The sequence below is a fragment of the Patagioenas fasciata genome, chromosome 5 (genome assembly GCF_037038585.1).
Source record: "Patagioenas fasciata isolate bPatFas1 chromosome 5, bPatFas1.hap1, whole genome shotgun sequence".
In the NCBI taxonomy this organism is placed as follows: Eukaryota; Metazoa; Chordata; class Aves; order Columbiformes; family Columbidae; genus Patagioenas; species Patagioenas fasciata.
The window spans coordinates 52,867,094-52,892,024 of NC_092524.1; the positions used below are offsets into that span (position 1 = coordinate 52,867,094).

Below are 24,931 nucleotides of genomic sequence, written 5' to 3' on the forward strand. Positions count from 1 at the left end.
CTTTCTTTTGATTCATTCATATCCTATTCTTTCTGCAGTGGTTCAAAAGCACAACTCCTTCAGCTCCACCTGCTGTCTCAATGCAAATCTTAAACACCAAGCTTACAGTGCTTCTTATTTCTTCTTGAAAAATCATATATTAAGAACTGTTACAGTCTCAGTTTCTGGGATGACAAAGACTTGCTGCTTTCAACTGCTAGATTCTGTAGATACACAATTTCTTTAATAACAGAGGTTGCCTAAACCTAGTGAACTAGCCTGCCTGAAGAGCTTTCCATTCAATTGGAGAACTGTGGAAACGAAACCATAAAAAGCAATATAAGCTTTCCAACCATTTATTTTTTCTCTTTCAGAGTAACATACGAGCCCAGAAAATTATAGTATACAATTTTCCTTTTATAGAATGACTCCTATAATAGAATGCCGCCTATTCATTGAGCTTGAGACTTGGCAATTTATGTCCTACTAGAACAGGCTGTAAAGCTATCTCAGAGACAAAAAGGTCATCTTAAAAAATATTCAATACCTAATAGCTATGAACAAATCTATAATCTAGCTTTACACATTAGTTCACTACTTTTGGTTCAGACATTCGTATGTTGTTGTTTTCTTAAAAATAATACTAATAAAATCTTTATTCTGTATTTGTTGCCTAACTAAAGACTTTTAAGTAAGGGTGTGGTTTAATGAATATGGGTTTTGGCATCAATGCTAAAATAAACAGAACCAGCCTCCACAATGTTCTTCAAATGTATTGAATACTTGTGGGGCCACGTGGCTAAAGGGATGAGGGAACTTATTGATAAAAGGAACCACATAGTTTCGCCATTTCATTTTTTATAATGGATCATTTCTCCAATAAGACTTGCCACAACCCCACAAACAGATGTATGGGCATAACTGATAAAGTCAAGGGTAAGAAAAAAACAAGCACAACTATGTAAATGGGAAGGTTGTTCCAGAAAGAGATATTTATTGAACTGTGATGTAAGACTCCCGTATTTCCCTAAGGAAACAGTGGAACCGTATCAAAAAACTGTTAGAACTGATACCTTTTTCATCACTTACCAACTTGAACAGTAAAAATTACTAATTACTTTCCTCTATCACTGATCTACATAATATTGCTATTAAGAAATGCCACTTTGAAAAGTAAGAAAAAGTTCAAGCTAAATGTATCATACAAGCACTAAAAATATTACAAAACTAAATGAAATAATATCATCCTCTTTAATAGCCATGGTCAGCTCATTTATAGAATCACAGATTCATTTAGGTGGGAAAAGACTCGTGATCATCGAGTCAAACCATTAACTCAACCCTACCAAGCCCACCACTAAACTATGTCCCCAAGCACCACACCTACATGTCTTTTAAACACCTCCAGAGATGGTGACTCAACCACTTCCCCAAACAGCCTGTTCCCGTGCTTCACAACCCTGCCAGTGAATAAATTTTTCCTAATATCCAATCTAAACCTTCCCAGGCGCAACTTGAGGCTGTTTCCTCTCATCCTATCACTTGCTACTTGGCAGAAGAGACCAACACCCTCCATGCTACAACCTCCTTTCAGGTAGTTGTAGACAATAAGGTCTCCTCTCAGCCTCCTTTTCTCCAGGCTAAACAGCTCCAGTTCCCTCAGCCACTCCTCATCAGACTTGTGCTCCAGGCCCCTCACCAGCTTCATCACCTTCCTCTGCACTCTCTCCAGCACCTCAATGGTGAGGGACTTATCAATCTTATGATGAGGGGCCCAAAACTGAACACAGGATTCACAGAATCACAGAATGTTAGGGATTGGAAAGGACCTCAAAAGATCCTCTAGTCCAGTCCCGCTGCTGGAGCAGGGACACCTAGATGAGGCTATGCAGGAAGGTGTGCAGGCAGGTTTGAATGTCTCCAGAGTAGGAGACTCCACAACCCCCCTGGGCAGCCTGTTCCAGTGCTCTGTCACCCTCACTGAGAAGAAGTTTCTTCCCAAATTTAAGTGGAATCTCCTGTGTTCCAGCTTGCACCCATTACCCCTTGTCTTACCATTGGTTGTCACCAAGAAGAGCCTGGCTCCATCCTCATGACACTCACCCTTTATATATTTATAAACATTAATAAGGTCACCCCTCAGTTTCCTTTTCTCCAAGCTAAAGAGCCCCAGCTCCCTCAGCCTTTCCTCATATGGGAGATGCTCCACTCCCTTAATCAACTATCTTCTGAAATCTAGTTTGATCAAAATTAATTTGTTAAATCTGTCTGAAATAAAAACTTTAATAAAAAAGTAGAAAATAATGAGAAGGAAATGAAAAAAAACCAAAACTAACAACAAAAAAAAACCGACCAAACCTGTTTGCATCATCCAGCTTCTACAACCATCCTGAAACCAATTCACTACTGTCTCATTTTGTACTCTCTGTCTCCTTTGCTGTCTTTCAATAGGATCTTACCTCACAATTTTATCTGATAGGATCACAGGACTGACACGTTGTTTAGTGTGTTACCAAGATTCACTAATACTCACTAATACTAACGTGCTATAAAGATTCATTACAGTACAAGAGCAAAACACTAAACAACACAATGAAAACAAACAAACAAACAAACAGACTTTTCAGAACTGAATTAGGAGGTGACCAAGAGCTCCCTGGAAAAGATCTTTGAACAATGTAAGGGAGTGTATACCCAAGAAACACAGAGGACCTTTTGGGGCTATATTTATACTGATTTTTAGCATGACTGAGTTCTCATGAGTACCAACTCTCGCATCTATGCTGTTAGAATACAAGACTGCACGTAGTTGTGGCACTGACACAACTCACATGGGAGGAGACAACATGTTAGCAGCTTCTAGTGTAACCCAAGCATACTGTATTCTGGGGAGCAGACAAGCCAAACATGCCACGACCACTTAACCTAAGACTACATATTCCATTTGGCCTGCAACACTTTTCATGTAGATTGTGCCAGGCATACAAATAGAGCAGGGAGTTCTGTTCAGAAAGCTTTGATGAGATGTGCCAGAAGAGCAACTGGAAGGTGTGAGCAGCCCTGAGCCCATGCTGCTCTGCCATCGGCATCTCAGTCAGCAGCAGACGCCGACCTACCCGTGTCCTGCTGTGCAGGCATGGAGCTGGGTCACGGAAAACACTGGACATTTTGGGAGGCCTGGCCTCCTAGGTACACTGCAGAGAGCACTTAAGTTAGATCTGTATGTAACAGTACCAGGAATGAAACTTCAGCTGGAGAAACAACGTATTTTCACGACTACTCCTGCACTACCCTTTGCACTTGAAACTCTGAACACCTGAACATGCAGTTATCTGTCTGAATGCTTGTTGAAATACGAGAGCATTTTAGATCTGTTCAAATAATTTTGGGGAAAAGAGGATCACTGAACCAAACTTTCAGGGAAAAAAAAGTCTAAGTCCCCAAAACAGTATTTCCACAATGCTACTAGTTCCCAGAAGTTATGATTTTTATATGCTAATAATCAAATATACATACAGTATCAGTCCAACAATCTCTATTTTCTTGCTTTCCTAGTTACTTGTCTCAGAAAGCTTAATTTTAATCAGCAGTAAGTACAGAATCTCCATGAATAACCACACCAATAAAATACTCAATAAAAAATAATATAGCATCATAACAACAAATTACTTTGAAAAAGAAAGTGGAGTAGGAATGTGATTCAAATCTTAGGTCCCACCTTCTCCAGTAAAGAGTTTGTTAATGACATCTAGTGGGTAAAGTTAGTACTACTTTTAATTTATAGAATAAATGAAAACATGACCAAAAAAATAAAAGACGCAGCGACAATTTACTAAAAATGCGGTTGCTTGATTGCAGTTGATGATGCTAAGTAATTGCCATTTGTACTGAAAAGTTTATTGTGGTATCTAGCGTAGTTGAGGAAACAGTTTCACCCTAAGAAGTAACATATGCACACAATTGCCTATTTCTTGTAAAAGATCTTGAAAGTACTTTCCTTGCAAGGGATGTTCTTAGTGACTTCCAAAGACATGAAACAGCTGTTACAACAGTCTCTGATTTTAATCATTTTGACAACAAAGTAAAATGCACAATAACATGCTCAACAACGGGACCCCAACAATCAACTTTCAGGATTTTAACTTCTGCATTTGGTTCCTATCTGGTGCACAGAAAAAGTTGTGTTTCTCACAACTAGCTTAAAAACTACCAGAATGTTGAAAAGAACACTTACAAGGCCTAGGTATCAGCAAAAGGTCTGGCTGTGCCAAAAACCATAGGTAACGCATGTTAGGAAAAGCCACACAGAAAAGTATTTGTCTACCCAGGGATCTTTCAGGGCTTCACAATCGGTAGTCACCAGGTAAAGAGCTGCAGTGGCTGCAATTGGGCCCACTAAGGAGCTACCAGAACCACCAGACAACAGAATCACTCCTGGAACAAACTTTTTATTTACTTCTTGTGCAGCTGCACAGACAAAATGGATTTGAGCCAGGTAGTGGCAGCACTGCCACAGCAGGTGTTACTTGGCACCTTCTCAGGAGGAAATAACTAAACCGGCACCTCCACTTCCATTCTCTTCCCAAGAAGGAGCCATCAGTGACTTACGCACAGAACCTTCTCTTGTTTGAATGCATTAAGCATGTTTTCAGTACTCCTACTGGAAGAAAACTTCAGGGAGTTTAACAGAACATCTAATTTTTACATGAAGGTAAAAACAGGTAGGAGAAGAAAGATAAGGGGAAGCTGAGCATTTTCAGATTCATAATTCAGCAGTTAAGACTCACTTTATAAGTGTAAATTATTTTTAGACCTGGCCCGAGCTCATTGAGAAAATGTCTACCCATTTTTTTAGAGATTACTATTTTCACAGTTTAATAAAACATTCATGTGGTTTTACTATAAATTACCATCAACAAAATTTTGCTTATGACCTTGTTAAGACTATTTTTCCTAAAATATGTATTTAAGTAAAAAATAAAATAGTCACAAGTGTTCCTTGGGGAAGATTACTCAAACTGGAGAAGAAAGATGAATCATAATTTCTATGCTAAATATATTTCCATAGTATATTGGTCAGGTCATGAGAAAGACAAACTCTCAGACGCATACGTATTTGTTTTGAAATCTTGCATGTGTTCTTCTTTTGAGATCACTTGCAGTATTAGAGTAGAAACAAAACTTCCAGAACTACATGAAGCCATACAATTTATCCTGTATCTTCCTGTGAGTATGCAACACATGATTTCTCAATAAATCTTACCTTTGTTAAGATTTTCATACAGCTAATGATTTATATTAGGGAAGTCAAGACTAAAAATGCCCAACTGCTACTTGAAACCAAAAATAGCTATCATTTTGAGAATACATGTTTAGTATTAGGACATGCAGTAGTTTTACATCTACCAAAACCACTGAGTAAAGAAATAGAGTGTACCACTAATAAAAAACAATAATTACTAATAACAAGCTCAGTAAATCACTTATTTCGTATATCTTGTACACATATGAAATATAATGCATCTTTCTGCTCATCACAGTCCACAGAAGCAAAACTAGGGGTTTGATTATTTTATTTTTAAATAAATACCCCAGATAAGAAAATCACGTTAAGAATCAGTAGGCATTTCTGTTTACATAACCCACAGTAATTTACCCCAATTAGTGTGCACCAGTCAATATATAGAATTCTCAATAGTGAGACATCCGTATAAGCTGAATATTCAGAACATAAATGAAAACTATATATACCTTTGAGGGCTTACAACTGAACATTACTACAGCAACTTTAAAATTTTCTCTGCTTAAATAACCTTTGTTATCTTCATCACATGCTCCAAAATCCTAGAAAGTGATTTGCATTAAAAACCAATAAATCTGATCCACATTTTTTAGTTTGAATAACTGTTATGGGAAGAATAAAATAGGTACTTGCTGAATAAACTATACTATTAAATAAAAAACCAAACCAAACTATTGAAGATTACTTGCATCTCTGTCAGAACTCCATTTACTTTGTTACAGTATCTGCAAATTGACTAAGTGCATTTAATTCTAAATTTTTGTTAAATTAAAATAAAGTATCCACACTTCCACGTTTTCTGTAATTGTTACGAAAAAACTTTTTGCAAAAGCAGAATATATGGTACAGACTTCTAGAAACCAAATTACATCAAATTTGCTTCTGCAAGATCTTGAATTTTTTCTTGAAAAATGTCAGGCATCTTTAATTCTCTCAGCTAAGTCACTATATAGACAGGCATTATAAGGAGAGACTGGAATGCAAGCATATTCAGAATCCATCACATTTTCTGAAGCATTTTTGAAAAGAAATACCGTTTCTATATTCCATACTTAAACAATAGATTATGCACACAGCATACAATATCACACAACTTTCCTAAGAGCTTTCCCCACAGAAGACCTTCAGCAGGGGTTGATAATAAAACATTTAATCTTATAGTAGTGAAGAGAATATCTGCAGATCGTTTCAGGAAAAGGCATTACATGCAACTCTGCAGAAAAGTACTAAAACTACACGAACTGGTTGAAATTTCATTGATGTTTATCTAGGTGTAGCTTCCCAATTTTATTGCATGTTGATATAACGCACTTTCACTATTTCTTAACTGCAGTCACAAGCTTGTAATAAATCAGAGTAATGAGAACCAAATGCTAAGGCAGTTCACCGGCAGACAGAGCAAGCTTTGATGTAGTCTGTGCTCTTACTTGATTAATTTTACACCTGTTTTCCTCTCCCTCCCTTCTCGAAGTTGTCACGCAGTTATCTCATTAGCGAGGCACTTCAGACACGGCAATTAACATCGAGCTGAATGAATGGTTATGCAAATACCGCACCTGCCCTAAACTGATATTAAGGTCAAATAAAGACTTATTAGATTAATCCAGGTCATTAAGACGTGACTGTTTTGTCGGTTTAGTAGCTTTGAGAAAGATGCTAGAGCTGCTTGCCCGCCTCTCGACACACGTGGGCCTCTGGGAGGCCGGAAACGCCCCTTCGGGCACCCCCAGGCAGCCCCGCCGCCCCTCGGGGGCGACCCCTCTCACGCCTCGCGCCACCACCAGCCGCTGTGGGACAAGCGCAGCGCGGGCCCCCATTGGCTAAAACCAGACGCGCGCCATTGGCTTGGGAGGAGGGACGAGGCGGGGCCGGGCCGCGCTGGGGTAGGCGGGCCTCGGTCCCTAGCTCCGGTTTCGGGCGCGCTGCCTGGGTGCTAGGCCTGTAGGTAAGTCCCTGGCCTCCCGCCGCGGGAAGGGCTCAGTGGTGGGGCTCGGGAGGTCCCGGCGCGGGCGGGAGTGGCCACGGGGTCCCTTGCCGCAGTGGCCCGTACGCTGGCTCGCGCCCCTTCAACCGGTGGCTGCTCTGGGGATGGTGGCGCCTGCCGCGCGCTGCCCCTGGCCCCGCCCCCCCTCGCCGGTGCCTCCCCGTGCGCAGACCCTGCCCCCTCGCGGGCCGGCGGGAGCAGCGGTGCGGTCAGCGCGGCGCGGGGCGGCGGTGCCCTGCACTCACTGCGGCTGAGGGGAGAGAGAGACGTGGCTGAGGGCCTCGTCGTGGCGTGGGGGGACGGTGGAGGAGGCTGTGGTCCCGCAGAGGCAACCCGGACGAGCGGCCCTGGCTCGGCTCCGGTCTCCTCAGCAGAACGCCCGAGACCCATAAGCGTTGGGGTCAGTATGGCGCGAATTGTTCTCTCAACGTCTTAAATACTTCCCTGTACGTGCCCCTCTCCTAGTCGGTTCTCCATGTGCAGTTTTCCACGTTGGCAGCCTCCTGCTTGATGGTTGCTCCTGTTGCACGTGTTTCTTTGTTTCCTGGATGCAGAAACAAATAAACCTTATACGCTATGAAATTTTACTGAGTCAGAAGTTGCATGGAGGTTATACCAAATACAAAAAGCAAAGTTCCTGAGTGCTAATTAAATAGAAACTAGGAAAGGAAACAGACATGGGCATAGCAAAAATGCCTAATTTTGGTTGATGTTTTGGTTTTTTAGTCCCTAGGAACATGCTTCAGGAAGGTGCACATGGAAAATGGACAGTATCTAGCAGTGATGAAAGTACTGAGGAAAACTCTGACGGTGAAAAACCATCTACGTCCTCACCATTGGATGCTCCACATGGCAGAACAAGTGGGCCACCATATCCGTGCTCTGGAGCTAGAAAAGCTGCTCACAAAAGAAAAGCTTCTCCCCTGAAGTTCAGTGATAAAAGTTCTGTAGAAATACCTCCACCAGGAAAACAGAGAACTAGCCAAGAAGGCTCAGGCTGGTGTCTTTCTAGTAGTGATGAAGAGCCTGAAGATCAGGAAAAGCATGCCCACAAAGAAACACTGAAAGAAGAAAAATGTGATGCACCCAAAGAACATTCTCTGAATCTTCACAAAGATGGACTCTCAGAGAAGCAGAAAGAGGAGTATAATGAAACACACGGTGAAGGCCAGGATACCTGGGATTTGTTGAATGGAGGGAACCCTTTCAGATTTTTTCTCACTAAAGTCACAGGAATTGAACAGAGCTATAATTGTGGAGCCCTGCACATAAAAGGTGAGCAAGTGCCTTGTACAGAAGGGGAGCTTTGGGAGACTTGTTTGCAAGACAATGCTTCCTTTTAGTTTGTCTGTATTTTTAAATGCATATATCCCTTGGTGTAGCTGAGGCTTAATATTTTAAATGTGCAAGCTGTAGGAATTTATTCTGTTATCTTTGCCTTTATCTTTTAGAAGTATAGTGTATGAAGCATTAATTTGCTGGTGTGATTGTGTTGTAACTGAGCTATGTTCCATAAATCTCATGTGTATTTAGCTAAGGCAAATCATATGGTGTTTCTTATTGGTCTTTTCTGTGTGAGTTAATCTGGGGAGAGCTACTTGCCTTTGTAGCTTCTAAGGGCATGTTCTTCTTGGGTGCCTAACCATACTCCTCAAGTAGTTATTTGCGCTTGTCTTCATGTGGCTAAGTGATATGGACCTAGTAATTCGCTGTTCCTTGATACAGTATAAGATAGTACATCTGAAGTTCTCTGGCTGGGGTTAATGGGCCAATTTCAATTCAATTAGAAGTGAATGTAAGTGAAGGTGTGAAGTCTTTAGTGTATGATTCTGATGCTTCAGGAATGTTGTGTAGTTGCAGTTTGATGTAAGGGGGAGCAGCTCTGTGCACCTGTTAACATCCCCTCATTCAGAAATGAAATATCTTACGTCATGAGACAGAATCAGAAACAAGCAATAATAAGAGATTTATGTGCAGAAATACAGTAAAATGAGGCAGAAAAATGTTGTATTTCTTTGAGGAGAACAAATGACTGAAGGCCTGCACAATTAGGTTGTAACTCTTCCTTGACCTCATGTGCTCCTAATGAGCATTGATTGTTGATGGCAGCATGGTATCAGAGACAGCTTTACTGCTGTGTGTCTTCATCTGCTTTGTGAATTCATTGTGGCTTTTGGCCTATCCTCTCTCAGGAGTAGTTGTCCTGCTAGGGTGGTTAGTTCAGCTCATGGAGAGGCTGAGCTTTTTGTTTAACCTGCAAAATCAGATTTTTGTGGAGACAGTTAAAATATTTTGTCTATCCTAGAAGATATTTGTAGGGTATGCTTTCAAGTTGCTGCTGTGCTTCAGTTATTTAGGTTATAAACCCTCAGGTGGATTTGTTTTCTGTGTCACCATGAATGAACTAAGGATACACACATCCTATGATCAGTCTGCAACATGTAAGTCTTGAAGTATTAATTGTGCCCTTACTGCTTCTACTCTGCCACAGTTCTTCAAGCCCTCTCTAAAGGGGAGAGAATGGTTTGATGTTCCTCTTTCCATATGATCTCAGTCTTTTCCTAATGAGTTCAATGTTTGTTTTCTACTTTGAGAGGATTAATTATTTTTCTATAAATGTAAGACCCTAAGGGTTTCACAGAAGAATCAGTGCCTTGAATAGTCAAAACAGTAAACTTGATGGATGTGTCTGTTACACCAGCTCTGTGAATAGTCTAGTACTTGTGTTGTGGCAGTTATGAAACTGTTCAAGATGTGAAATGTTTACTTGGTTGTTTTGTTTTTTTTTTTACTTAATTGTGCTTTAATGTTTTTAATAGATATTTTATCTCCTCTTTTTGGGACTCTTGTATCTTCTGCTCAGGTGAGTTTCTGTTTATCAAATTGATTTCACTTGCTTATTTCACTGTGTTGACCTTAAACTTTGTAATCCATGTTTGTACCATGTAGCTGATATTAGCAGGGAACTTCATTAAAATATGGAATGAACTTTAAATACTTTCAAGTGTACAACAATTTATTGAAATATAAAAATCATCCCATGTTTTGCTTAGAATTCAGGCAACTATGAGTCTGCTTCCTCTCCTGTTCTAGGATAATGAGCAGCTGAAAATGCGTATATATGGGCATGTAAATTATTTCTTTGAAATAAAAAAGCTTTGCAATCTAGGAATTATATTTTTTATTACATAGAAGCTTTTGCTATCAGTCAAGGTATAAGCACATGGCAAAGAGACTTAAATGAATTCCTGAATTGTTAAGAGATATGAAAGCAAGCGTGTGAAATTCAAAAATAGACCTGTTTTTAAAACCTGTTGTGCGTGATGTAAGTGGTAGTGAGTGATGAATTTACGTAGAAGGCTTTTTTGCTGTAGTTTTGACAAACTCTGCTGTTTTTTAATGAGTCTGTTTTCTTTTCCTTATATACAAGTTTAACTACTGTTTCGATGTGGGATGGCTTGTAAGACAGTATCCACAAGAGTTCAGGTATGTTGATTTTACAATGATAAAATGATACAGTTTCCAAATCATTCTGTTCGTGCAAGTTCCTGTTACAACTGAATGGTAAACACTTTGCAGTTGCAAATTATTGTTACCAATTGTGTATGTGTAGACTCTTGGTTTTCCTTGTACGCTTATTCCTCAGTTGTAGTTCTCTATTGATTTTTTTTTTTGTCTCTTTTCAAGACTGTTAAATGGTCAGAGTTTCAATATAGCTGGTTTCTGATATTTATTAACACTTACGTGGTCCCATTATAGGCCATGGTGACAATGGAGTAGGTGATCTATAAAGATGGAACAAGAAGCTTTTTGCCATACAGTTTATTGAGCCAGGAGGAAAGTAATGCAAGAGAAAGGGAATGTAGAAAGGGCACAAGAAAACTATGTGAAAATTATCTGGATGTATGTCATGTATATGATATGGTTGGAGTTGCTGAATATTGTCATGAAAGCGGTTCTTATGTTTGCTTGAAATTCCATTCTTATTATTGCAACCTATTGCAGATGAAGTAAGTGTATGATGTACAGTTTTGGTTTTTTTTGCATTTTACTGGAAACACAGTAGAACAGAGTATTAGGAAGTGAACATGAAACTACTGGCAGAATAGACCTAGCCCTCTTCTTTTCCTTCTCATTCCTTCCATCTACTCTGTAAGGTAACAATGATTATATTGTCTTGCATCCACACTGTGTATATCAGTGCTTCTGAGAGCTTTTATGTCTGTTTCCAGCTATACAGACAAGGCTTCCTTGTATTATTAATTTCTACATTGATGTCTGATTTACTCCATGCTTCCTGTTTTCCTTTTTTCTGTTGAAGTTTTCTTGTGCCTTTCTCTTAGAGGTTCTATTGTAGTTGCTGCTTTTTTGAGTTAGTTAATAAGGCATATAGGTTTTAGTTCCCTCTTCCTGCTGGGCTATCAGATTTAAGGGCCAGAAGTCACAGCTACATGGAGGAGTGGTTTAGACTGATTACTCATTCACTTGATGTTTTAATAGTAATCTTCTTCTATTTAAGGAAGAAGCCATTGTTGATAGTTCATGGTGAAAAGAGAGAATCCAAAGCTGAACTGCTTGCACAAGCACGCCCTTACGAGCACATTAGCTTTTGTCAGGTAATTAATGTTTGTATCATTGTTTGGTTGAGATTAAGCCACCTGTTGCACTCAAAATCTTCTTATGGATGAGAAGAGACACCTTATATGGGAAGTCAAGAATTTGTTGTGGTTCAAGGAATATACTTGCCAGGACCATAGCAATATGGTCCACCACAGTTCCTGGTATCTGTGATTATGGTAGCCCACAAAAGGTTTGCATGGAATGGCTGCCCACAAAAGTGTCATGGGCCTCATAGAATAGCTGCACACCTTCTCCACTAACATGTTACAATTAAATTCTTTTAATGGCTGAAAAGGAGGTTTTTTTATAAAGTGCAGAATGTGGTCCTAGCGTCACTGTAATCCAAAGTCTCATCAAATAATTATTATTTGTCCAAATATGTTTTACACAAGAAAATGCTGTTATAAATGGTCTCCATAATACTGTCAAAGTTGCTGTGAGTGCACTTCTGGCACATGCAATTTTCTCTCTGATGTTATGCTCACACTTTTGCTGTCCCTGAGTTGTAAAGTTGTTGGCTTCAGCCTTGGGGAGACATGTTATGGCAGCTTGCAAATGTTTCAGGATTTTGCTGGGTGAAGTATATTATTGATCATGGGGTTAACTTTCTCTTCATTAGAAGGAGAATGTTCTTGGAATTTTCTTCCTTCTCAGGCAACCTGGTAACCCTGAGCTTCCTAGAGATTGCTGTATTGATACCAAACATAACGAGTTCTTAATGCCAGGCTTTCTGGGCTGCTGTGTGCTGTACTAATCAGGTGTTTGCACCAAGTTGTGGAGTATCAACAATTTTATGTGAAAGTTTCAATGTATGAAATGTAAATTCATGGTTTTGCATATGTTTCCTTTTCACACACTACAGAAAATTGAATGTAGTATGTCCCATATGATAAATTTGACAGTGTAGATAATAGTAAGTAGTGGGGGAAAGTAGCATTTGTGATGATTTTCCTGTTTGGGTATACTGGTTCAGATTCTTCTGGTAGTCTACATGCATTCTGTTATGTTAGTACCACAAAATTAAATGTTTTAATCTTCTCCTCCATGCCCTTATTAACAATTAGTCACAATGTTGTAGCCATCACTGGCAAAAAGTATTTTCTTAACATCTGTAACTCATGTTTCATTTTCGCTTTAGAAATGGTGCTGCAAATACTCTTTAATAAAAGAGCAGGGCACTGATAAAAAGGCATTTCTGTCTGGCTGTTGTTCTTTTCTTTGCAATGTTTGCCGTTCAGCTGCTTGTGACAGTCATCATATGCTACAGAATGAAAGAATGTTTGAGGGTGGAAGGGACTTCTGGAGGTCTTTTGGTCCAGCTCTCCTGCTCAAGTAGGGTCACTTAAAGCTGGTTGTCTAGGACAATATTCAGATATGTTTTGAATATTTACAAGGGTGGAGACTCTTTAACTGTGCTGTGCAACCCATGCCAGTGCTCAGTCACCCTCATGGTAAAAAGTTGTTTCCTGATGTTCAGAGGGAGCCTCCTGTGTTCCAGTTTGTGTCCATTCCCTCTGGTCCCATCACTGGGCACTACCGAGCAGAGCCTGGCTCCCTCTTCCTTGTACCCTCCCTTCAGGTGTCTACACACACTGATCAGATCACCTCTGAGCCTTCTCTTCTCCAGGCTAAACAGTCCCAGCTCTCTCAGGCTCTCCTCATAGGAGAGATGCTCTATCACTTAGTCATCTTAGTGACTCTTCATTGGACTCTCTACAGTATGTCTCCTCTGTACTGGGGAGCTTGGAACTGGACCCAGTACAACAGGTATGGCCTTGCCAATGCTGAGTAAGAGGGGAAGGATCACATCCCTTGACCTGCTGGCAGCACTCCTGCTAATGCAGCCCAGGACACTGTTAGTTATCTTTGCTGCAAGGGCACATTGCTGGCTCCTGTTCAAATTGGTGTCCAGCAAGACCCACAGGTCCTTTTCTGCAAGGCTGACAGTTTCTGAAAATACTATTGGTAAGAGATCAGAAAGTTCGCTGAAGCAGTTCAGCAAGGAGTTGTGTTGCCATTTAAAGTCTAACTTCTAGAAATTAGAGAGCACATTTGATGGTGTTGAGAGGAAAAATAATATATTTTGTGATCTGTCCACTAGAGAGCAGCGAAATGAAACAAAATTAAGATCAGCTGCCCTCCTACTTTAACATTCTTGCATATAGGAATGCACAATACGAATTTTTAATTACCAACTTTTTAATCTTATAGGCTAAACTGGATATTGCATTTGGAACTCACCACACGTAAGTAACAGTTATGAAGTGGAAAGCTTCACTTCAAAAGATGACCACAGAGTTGGTACATGCAGTTACTGTGCTCGAACTAGTAACTAGTGTCTTAAAGTATTTATGGGTTAGGAAGGCAGATTATTGCTGTTGTGAAAACACAGTTCTGAGGGCCTAATGTATATCGGTGAGTTTAAAAGTAGTATCTCTTATGTTCTATGTAGATCTGTTTAGTTTATCTGAAAGTTATTTTAAAGCTGTAAAACTGGGTTTCATAGGAATTGTGGAGCCTTAAACAAAAAAATTCTTAATGATTTTACATTTATAGATAATAGGATTCTTGTAGTTTAAGGAAACAAATCTACTATTAGGTAGATATGTGTAAGCTAAACAATTGAAGTCAGTCAACTGCAGATCCTGACTCTTAACTCATGCCTTAATAACAAAACTGTAATGCAGACTTGATCAGCCATTCACAGGTTGAACACAACACTGGTTTACTGATCAGTTTTTGTAGTTAACATGGATGACCTGAAAATAATTACTGAAATTTGAAATATTTTAAAAGTAAAAAAAAAGTATTTTACAAGTGTGTCAAAGAGAATTTTGTAGATGGCAAGTTGCAGATAAGAGTAGATTTGATCTTATGTGTTGTAGCAAAGACCTTTGGTTTCAGGACACTGCAGTAGTTTTAATTAAACCTTTTGTTTATCTTGGTTTATGAAACATGGCATTGCATTAAAACACTGAGCTGAAATGCCCATGTAAGGTACATCTGTGTTTCTGATAGAAAGCGTACTGACTTCCACATTGCCTGTTTGGAGAAGAATATGCAAATAAAGGAAGGAAATCAGCATTTTAAAAATGCATTTTGCTTCTCTCTCAGATTTAGTGAGGGACATAGAAAGAATTGAGGTTCTTTGTCAAACTAATAGTTTTTAAAGCTTTAGCGTGTTTTCACTTACAGAGTTTAAGCAGCAACTCTCATTCTCTGTATGCTCAACTTAAAATTTTTTTCTTCCACCACACTTTGGGATAAGTGATAGTGATGTTAAATGCTACAGTTCTTTAAGCCTGTATTTTAAAGGCTTGTTCTGGGTAGTGTATCTCTGAATGCATGTTTCACTGCAGATGTAACACAACAAGTAGGTAGCAGACCAGTAAATTGGGTCTTGGTGGGTAGTGAAAGAATTCTGTTCCACGATAAACTCAATAAATTTCACCCCATAAAATATAAAGACTCAGATTCAGGTCATTCATGTTGTATGATGTAAAACTTCAATTGCATGTCAGTGATTTTTTTTAAATTTTTTTTTTTAGGTAGGGGTGTTTTTGTTCAATTACCACATTCATATACCTTAATCTTGCATAGTGTTTTGCTGTAAAATACTTATTTTACTGTTAACTCAAGTTGTGCTTAGGTCAAGGCGTAACAGAGATGTGGATAACTATTTTGTAGTTAGCTGGTCTTGCATATTGCATAAACTATGCAGTAAGCACAAGTATTTGAATGCTAGTTTCTGAGCTTGATAACGTTAAAACCAGAAACTGCTGAATAAATCGTCTAAATTTGAGCCTAGTTTGATTTGCGTAACATCTCACCATGGGACAGCAGTGAAAGTAAGCGTGTTTTTCGTTACGTCTTTCATTCTTGTGAACTGGTTTCTGTGGCAACCATCTCATCCTTCAGGTTCACATGGACAATGCTGTCTTTACACAACTATTGAAAACTCGTATGAAAATTTGAACAGTTATGTTACAAAAATACGGACATTTATTTTTAACTTGGTTAGTAGTTTTAAACTCTTTTGTGCTGTAACTTGAGTTTAGATGTGTGGTAGATAAACAGCTTTTTACCATCCCTATGGTTGGTTACCTACATACCTCCTTTTATTTTAAAAGTTGTCAGTTTAAGAGAAGCAAAGTAGGTTTTAATAAATTCAACTATATGCAAAGACCTTCTCATGTTCCTTAGTTCTTCTCTTAACTGCCTGCAAAGGAATAAGTTTATCCGAAAAACATGCCAAATACAGGAAGTATTCTGCAAGTATTCGTTGTTGCTTTGGGAAATGAGTTGCATGAGATGTTAAGCAGTACTCTGGAATATGTTGTATGATGCTCCTGACAAAATATACAGGAATAGTCTAATGACTGCCATATGAACTTGGCATGCACATGGATTGAAGTCTAAGTGTTTGCACTTGCAGAACAAATACTTTTAAAATAATTATCTTGGAGCATTTTAATGAATTGTTAATTTATCTCTTGTTCTCACTGTACTTGAAACAAACTGTTACATCTCTTTTTAAAGGAAGATGATGTTGTTGTTATATGAAGAAGGTCTTCGAGTTGTGATACATACATCCAATCTTATCGCTGAAGATTGGCACCAGAAAACTCAGGGGTAAGCAACAATCTCTAGCAGGTCTATGTTTAGTAATTTCTGTGGGTATTTGCTGCTGCTGAGGACAGGATACCAGGTCACGTGATCCAGTGCTACAAGTCTGAGACTCCTGAGAGAGAACTATCTGGCAAAACAACAACAAAAAAATCAAACCTAGGATGGTGGTAGTTGTCTAAGCCTGAACACTACTTGCTTTCTGCTGTAAGCAAAATAGTGTCCTAAACTGGGTATTACCTTAAACTCAGTCCAACTGTTTTAATATCGTTCATTATGTCATGGTGTCTCTTTATGGAAAAATCTACTACCTATAAAGTACTCCTAATACAAATGTGAAGTAGGTATTTAAAAATTATCTTAATACTGCAAGAATAGTGTGAATGTGCAAATTGTCTTCTGCTGGGACTGTATCTAGAAAGTAACCTAATAAATGCTGGGCAGCACTGGTTCCTTAATACAGTAGATGACCCAGTATCCACCCAGTATTTTCTTGAAAGGAATCTTCTTCCTTTTGATTTGTGGGGTTTTTTTGCTGCAGTTAGTGGGTTTGGTTGGTTGGGTTGTGGTTTTTTTTTTTTTAATATGAGTTTTCCAACTTAATGGCCAGCTTGGAGCTTTTGTGTTCAGAGCACAAAAATTATGACAAAGTGGCATGTTAATATAAGGTCCCTCAACCCCTTGCTTTCTTGGCCATTTTTATAGGGGCATTTTTTAGTGAGATCTCTGCAGTAATTCAGGGTATAAGATTTCTTCATCAAACTAATTGAAAACGACTTTTCAAAAGTTACTGTTATCTGGACATCCATTTTGCTGCTATTAAATATGGCAAGGTTTTGAGGCTTTTCAGTTTTCTGAGGCAAGCTCTCATGAGGGTTTTCAAGTGGCAAAAATATAACCACTTTCTTTTGGCCTTTAAATCTTACTTAAACATGAGCTTTTCAGAAAGCCAAGAAAGCATGAAAATACCTATTTGGGATGTTTAACAATTTGCCCTACTTATCAAAGATGAAAAACGTTTTTCTTTTTAGCTTCTGCACACCACAGTAGTATGTGGTACCACCAATATGATGGTTCGCTGGCTTCTCTGCTTTATAGGCTTATGGATTACCAAGGATGGTATCAATATGTTGTAAAGTTGATATTGCAGAACCTTTGGTTTTCATGGCTCCACTAATGTGGGACTGGAAAGAAATGCTAGATGTTTTCCCTGCATAGTGCCCACCCTGCTTTATTCTATTGGAAGTTCCTGAGAGGCAAGTTATCATTGTGGGCCACACTTCAAACTATGCGGAATATTCAGACACTCTAATTGGTGTTTTTCTACATCATTGTGCAAACCAGTAGTTTAGCAGAATGCATTGCAGTGTCCTATTCATACAGAAAATCTTGATGAAAGGACTACTGGTTATAAGTCCCAACCTAACCTGTTGAACAGTGAGGAAAGCTGTAAACATATGCATGGATAAATCTCCTGAGATTGTTGTTTTCGTTTAAAAGTATTAATTTTATATTATTTAATGTAGGACTTAACAGTTCTGTAAATGTAAAGGCAAGTCGCTTTATACTTAGTATCACAATAAATCTATATAGTATTCATTTGGGACCTTCAGATGTGTTTTAATAGCTTCCTAAAACCATGTGTTAATGTGTGGTGTCCTTGTTTCTATGGCTTTGTTTTTAGGATATGGCTAAGCCCTTTATATCCAAGGCTACCTCAGGGAACAACTGGTTCTGCTGGTGAATCTGAAACTAATTTTAAATCCGACCTTATAAGTTACTTGACAGCTTACAATTCTCCTACACTCAAGGAGTGGATAGATCTGATTCAAGAACATGATTTATCAGAGACAAGGTATATATTTTGTGTTAATAGTGACTTGTGTGTTTTTTTCCCCCCAAATTAAACATCTGTTAGGGTTTGTTTTGTAAGCTTACTTTGTTTCAGACTTCAGTGTTCAAACATGAGTCTAACTTCAGGCACTTATAAATGTCTGTGTTAACCAGATTATGTTAAATTGACCAATTTCTAGTTTTATAAACATATATTTTAAAGGAATGAAAAAAGATGCACCAGCAATAACTTGACAGAAGATAGCTGTAAGTAATTTGGACTCAGTTTCATTTAAGTCAGGCTGGCTTAAATATTTGCTCCAATAAGATTACCAGTGGAAAAAAATGTGTTATATTTGGTTTGTCGTTCAAGAGGGATCATATAAACAAAGGTTATTGTAATGGAGGTTTTATTAAGAATAGTGTTCATTACTTTTAAGGTGAAATTCAATGCACATTTTGCCTGTTACAGGCATGGATCATGTCTGGCAGGCAAACTTATGTTATGCAATAGTATACTTTCTTTTGAAACAGTGTTCTCTTATATCACATTGTTGATATTACTTAAGATAATTCAGGATCCTTTATTTACTTCTAATAGATACATCCTATGTTTCCACTGAAATATGGTATTTACTTGAGAAAGTCTGAATCTCCTTGGCTACTTAATAGCAGTTTTATAAGCTGGCAAAAATGTGTTGAAAATAAAAGCTGAAAAATGCCATAAACTGGCAGAAATAGACTGGAACCTTGTCTGGCTTCATATATAAAGTAAAAAATGTGCTTTTTTTTTCTTTACATGGAATCTTAGAAGATTGGAGGGGGTAAAAAAAAAAAGTATGTACATTATAGTCAGGTGAGCTAACAGCTGAGCTGCTGTTCTTATTCACTTGGTCATCTGCATCAGCTTGGACATGTTGGTTGAGCCCTAGCTGACGTGAGTTTATGCATGGGTTAGGGAAGAGTCAGTTGTTAGGGTGAGGATTGGTTCCTTGCCATATAAAATGTGTAGGGAACATTAATTCATGGATAAAGCTAGGCATGAGATGCAGTAAGGAGCAGCTTCTTAAGCCATCCATTGTGACTGGGCAGCTAGCTTTCTTCTTTTTTCAGCACAAACAGGTTACTAAAGCATTATTAGGAAGACAGTTGAAAAAGCTGTATTTAGTATGTGAACTACTACATGCCCGGATGAAATGTCGTACCTGTATCTGCTGATTTGGATGTAGCAATAGATTGCCTTTACTCAATATTACATGCCCAGTTCTCTGCCAAACAAAGATCCATTTGTATTTATTGCTAACATCATCTGTTGTCTGCATTTTTGTACACAGAAATAGATGCAGTTCCTGTCTGTGCTGTCGAACAGCCTGGTAGTGCATGACCACCATATAGGATGCTAATAATAAATGGTACAGCTGGGGATCCACTCTTATAGTATAAATTTGAAGTGTGAAAGATTAAATATTTCTGGTTGCACTTCTGTGTTCGACCTTGCTGTTTGTTAGGTTACTTAAATACCTTAATACTTTACAAACAAACACCTCAGAGCTGCAAATAACTTGATGTTGGTTTTTTCCTTTCTGTAGAGTGTATTTGCTTGGTTCTACCCCTGGACGATATCAAGGTAGTGATAAAGAAAAATGGGGTCATCTTAGGCTGAGAAAGGTACTAAAACTGTAACCTTTTTTGTTGATATCTTTTTAACTGTAAATATAATTTTGGAGGGCATTCTTTAGTTCCTTTCAATTTTTCCAGCAATGATTGGTGATCTTTTAATAGATTGCTACAGGTTTAAGTTAACAATAACATAAGCTTGCAACTTAACACAGTGTAGACTATGTACATAATGTTTCTGGGCATTATTACCATGGTCAGCTTGTGATCTGAATTACCATGTGCTTACAGATATCTGAGGAGTCACCATACTTAATCTGCTGGTGGTGTTTCTAACAGTTGTGACACTCAGAATCTAGTCTTCTATGACTGAGAACCAAATATAGCCTCTTTCAAAGGCATTCATTGAGGAGTGACCTGGCAAAACATCAAATTAAAAACCATTTTGCACATGGTCAATGTCATCAATTCAGTCAGGTTTTTAGTTTTGTCCTACTACATTTCAATTTTTTTTTTCTTTTTTTTTTTTTTAATCAAGTGAAAAATTAGAAACACACATCACTCCCCCTCCCATTATTTAGATAAGCTATAATGGTAAATCTTCACAGAAGTTTACATATCTCAAGTTCTTAGTACCCCTTCTTTTCCAGTATTTATTTAGAATCAAGTGAGGTGTTTCATGTCTTCGGTTAAATGCCTCTCCTAATCGGGAAAATTTCAACCTGCGTTTCTTGCTGAAGTGGTATATGTCAAATACTGTCCATGGCAAACTTCAGTGACATAAAAACATGTCCATCACATTTTTTCAACACAGAGTAACTCTCTTAGACCTCCTCTTGCTCATAAAGAGCTTACCCTTCCTGATATATGTTGTCTGCATGTTTTTGGTGGGGTTTTTTTTTGCCTAGTAAGACACTGAATGAAAACAGTGGCAAATGGTTCTGTGATTAAAAAGATGTTTGTTTCTTTTTTTTGCTGTGACAATGCAGATAGACCTGGTGACACTACACTGATGAATGTATCTGTTTAGTTATGTGTCCTCTCTAGAGGGAGGAAGATGTAGTCACTACCTACAGTTTAATATGTGCTTGTATCCATCTGTTTTTAATGTGACTTTAAATTCCATTCTCAGCTAAATAACTTCTCTAAAAGGATTATTTCAATTTTCTCTTCAATTGTTCTTTTTTTCCCCCTATTGTAGGCTTCTTTTATAGATGGGGCTTTAGGACATGACAGCAATTTTATGGCCAACAACCACCAAATATAAAAAGATTCAGTTGTTAAATTTATGTTGACTTCTGAAGCTTATGTTTAATGTTTTTAGGAAGAGCTGCTAGCATTCTTTTTACGTGTTACTTTATGGTTGGCTTTGGCACTTTTGGATGTAACTTGAGATATTTGACCTTCTCTTGAAGGAACAGTGGTTTATTTGGAGAGCCCGATGACTTTTTTAATTGCAAAGTTAGATAGTATGAATGTTAATCTGTTTTATTGTCAGAAGTGATTTATAGAGGAGTTATTATATCGGAAGTGATATCAAACTTCTAAGGTTTTCTTTACCTGCTGAAATCTAACAATGTTTTAATTTCTGTCGCCAGCTTTTGAAGGATCACACTTCACCAGTACCAGCGCGGGAATCCTGGCCTGTTGTTGGACAGTTCTCAAGCATTGGTTCACTGGGTGTTGATGGGTCCAAATGGCTGTGCTCGGAGTTCCAGGAGAGCCTGGTGGCTGCAGGCAGCAGTGTGACAGCTCCCCTTAAATGTGATGTTCCAATTCATTTGGTATGTCTTTTAGATGCTAGTGTCCTTTATTTAACATTTATTCATTTGTTGTTTAAGTCTTAGTTCTTGGTTTACTTTTAACTTTTGGAAAACATTAATGGGGAGTTTTCATCCTGCAGTCATAAAGATACCACTTTAACATTTGTGTATGGCATACTAAAAGATGTACTGTAATTTCCATCTCCATGACACTAGAGTATATATAACCTAATCAAAATGACATTCTCATTATGTAGCTTGTCTTCTATTGATTTTTGTAGATGCAGCTGTTTCTGATACAGAGATGTAAATGAGCACTGAGTGATTAATACCTAAAACAATTTTTTTTTTTCTGAACTTGATTATTTTGGTCAGATATTAGCACAATTAAGTGGAGGAGGAGAAACAAGCTTCTAACAGGAGCTTGTTAAATTAAGGAGAAAATGTCCAACTATGCCATTACCATGTTCTCTTAATAATTGCTCCTGCATGCTTGTATTTGACATTCAAGTCTAAAATCTCATAAAATAATGTTAGGAGCTTACTTTCACCACTGTGGAAAGTGGTTGAAGCAGGATTGAGTCTTGCTAGCTAATTTTAGTAAGCTCTGCAAGAGAAATAAAAATTACTGAAAACTTTTTGTTACTGGTATACAACTAGTTTTAAGCTGTAGTGTAATGTTCCTCATCCTGAAAACATTTAAGCTTTTAATGTGTTTTTCTCAAGTAAGTTTTCTTTAGGGTCATTTTTGTTTGAGAACTGACAGCTTGTGTATTTAGAGCTGCATTATTGAAGTTACTTTTTCCCTCCCTGCCCCCATCTCCATGAAGGTTTATCCTACTGTGGACAATGTGAGGCAAAGTCTGGAAGGCTATCCTGGTAAGCATATGAACCCCCATTTATTAGCTTTTTGTGGTCATAATGTCCTGTGAAATCATTTCAGTGGTTGGTATTGAATAAACATGAAGTTGTCATCTTGCTGAGAACTTGGTAGTGGCAGTAGAATCCCTGTATTACTGTTACTGGAGCTCTGACTCTGGCTCTCCTATTGCGATTGAAAAGAAAAAGCTTTGTGGGCATTGGTATATAATGTTTAAGTGTGTATAGCTGTATTCGTATGTCATTGTATAGGAAAAAACAGCTTTTGCTCACTGCTTTAACTCCAGTCATGCTTTCACTTTGGCAGAAAATTCAGGTTTGAGTGTGCCAAGTTCTCTGTGTGTTTTCTTTGCAGTGTCATCCTACACATCAGGTATAATGGAGAAGATGATGTTTCACTACTCATTAGTCACTTTTTTAATATTGCAATATGCAGTTGTTCTGTTCAGTCTTCCCATGTTTGTGTTCATGAAGTCAGTGTATTTGTGTAGAAAGCACAGCCCCAGCCAACCTGAAGGAGGAAGAGGTGCTGTAATATTCTGATGCAGGGAAGCTTGTTTCTCAAAAGCAGGCCCTTATGTGGGTTACGCCAGGGCATGCTAAGGGAGCTGACTGATGTCAGTGCGAGGCTGTTGTTGATCAGTCTTTGAAAGGTCAAGGCAATTGGAAGAGATTCCTGAGGACTGAAAGAAAGGGATTCTTTCCTTTCTTCATGAATGTTAAGAAGGACGATCTGTGGAGCTATAGGCTTGTCACTCTCGCCTTGATCCCTGGGAAGCTGATGGAGCAAAGAATCCTGGAAACCATTTCCAAACGTGATAAACAAGAAGGTGAATTGAGTAGTCAGCATGGATTTACAAAGGAGAAATTATGCTTAACTTGATATCCTTCTGTGATGAGATGGCTGGGTTGATAAATGAGTGCACTGGATGTTGTTTATCTTCATTTTAATAAGGCTTTTGACACAGTCTCCTGTAACATCCTTACAGACAATTTGATGAAGTACAGGCCGGATGAGTGGACAGTGAGGTGGATTGGAAACTGGCTGAACTTCTAGGCCTCAGAGGTTGTGATCAATGATACAAAGGCCAGTTGGAGGTCAGCCACTAGTAGGGGTGTGTGCCAAGCATTGATATTGGGACCATGCATTTAATATCTTCACTAATGACCTGGATTGTGGTGAAGAGTACATATTCAGTGTGAGTTTGCAAATGATAGAAACTCAGGAAGAGTGGTTGATGTGTCAGATGATTGTACTGGCATTCAGAGGGACTGTACAGGCTAGAGAAGTTGACAGACAGGACCCTTACAGAGTTCAGCTGAGGGCAATGCAAAAGTACTGTGCTGCAGCAAGAATAACCCCAGGCACCAGCACACCGGGGCTTGACCAGGAGAAAGCAGACTTGCAGAATAAGAGCTGAGAGTGCTGATGATTGTTAGGCTGAAGATAAGCCAGCAATGTGCCCTTATGGCAAGAAGGTCAACAGCATCCTGGGCCACATTAGGAAGCATGTTGCCAGCAGGCTGAGGGAGGTGACCCATCCCCTCTGTTTGGATGTGGTCTCACCAGTTCTAGAGTGCTGCATCCAGTTGTTGGCTTCCTAGTATAGGACAGACATGGTCGTACTGAACCAAGGCCACAAAGATGAATAAGGGATTGGAGCATCTGTCATAGGAGAGGCTGAGAGAGACCCATAATTGTTTAGCCTGGAGAAGAAAACTTTACTGGGAGATCTTATCATTGTGTGTTAAATACTTGATAGTAGAGACAGATTCTTTACATGGGGACCAGTGAAAGAAAAGAAGCAATGGACAAAAAGTTAGATACAGGAAATTTTGGTGTACCCTTAGAGCAAAAATGTTTTCTGATGTTTAAATGGAACAGGTTGCTCTGAGAGGTTGTAAAGTCTACATTGTTGGAGATACTCAAAACCTGACAGGACTGAGATAGTGCTGTTTGAGTCTTGCTTTGAGCAGGGAGTTATTCTGGATAATCTACAGAGGGTGCTTCCAACTTCAGTGATTCTTTGGCGTTGCTGAATCCATAAACGTGTTCCTGTTCCACACCAGATACCTGTGCTCCTGTGTAGTATGGAGAAGCTATTGAACTCCTCTAACAATTGGTAGAACACAGGGCTAGCAGGAATGCTTTCAGCTCTCTTGATCTTTCCTTTGAATTGAGCAATGTTTGGACAGATGTAGAGACTGCAACCAGTGAGTATAAAGGAATCTATGGTTCCCACAAGTAAATAAGGATCTTTTGATATGCCTCTGGTTACCTACGGTATCTGTTTAGCAAAGTTGATACTCTTGAAAGTCAGAGATGCA

General features: G+C 38.7%; 2 protein-coding genes across 3 annotated transcripts in view; one reads left to right on the plus strand and one right to left on the minus strand.

Moving 5' to 3' along the window:
- The window catches only part of EFCAB11 (EF-hand calcium binding domain 11), a 64,892-nt gene extending 57,794 nt beyond the window's left edge, over positions 1 to 7,098 (minus strand). The window contains exons 1-2 of the mRNA XM_071808620.1: positions 6,952 to 7,098; positions 5,684 to 5,823 (exon numbers count right to left, since the gene is read on the minus strand). Of these exons, the coding sequence (XP_071664721.1) occupies positions 5,684 to 5,823; positions 6,952 to 7,098 (287 nt within the window). The remainder of the gene's footprint in view (positions 1 to 5,683; positions 5,824 to 6,951) is intronic.
- Positions 7,099 to 7,117: 19 nt separating this feature from the next.
- TDP1 (tyrosyl-DNA phosphodiesterase 1) overlaps positions 7,118 to 24,931 on the plus strand; it is a 48,747-nt gene continuing 30,933 nt past the window's right edge. Inside the window, exons 1-11 of one of the 2 annotated variants that reach the window (XM_065840062.2) lie at positions 7,118 to 7,226; positions 7,992 to 8,540; positions 10,085 to 10,128; positions 10,696 to 10,751; positions 11,785 to 11,881; positions 14,097 to 14,131; positions 16,425 to 16,517; positions 18,196 to 18,366; positions 19,934 to 20,012; positions 21,560 to 21,745; positions 22,555 to 22,603. In XM_065840062.2, coding sequence (XP_065696134.1) covers positions 8,003 to 8,540; positions 10,085 to 10,128; positions 10,696 to 10,751; positions 11,785 to 11,881; positions 14,097 to 14,131; positions 16,425 to 16,517; positions 18,196 to 18,366; positions 19,934 to 20,012; positions 21,560 to 21,745; positions 22,555 to 22,603 — 1,348 coding nt within the window. In that variant the 5' untranslated portion in view covers positions 7,118 to 7,226; positions 7,992 to 8,002. Of the gene's footprint in view, positions 7,227 to 7,516; positions 7,666 to 7,991; positions 8,541 to 10,084; positions 10,129 to 10,695; positions 10,752 to 11,784; positions 11,882 to 14,096; positions 14,132 to 16,424; positions 16,518 to 18,195; positions 18,367 to 19,933; positions 20,013 to 21,559; positions 21,746 to 22,554; positions 22,604 to 24,931 lie in introns of those variants that run through there. The other variant, XM_065840063.2, reaches the window with a different exon arrangement.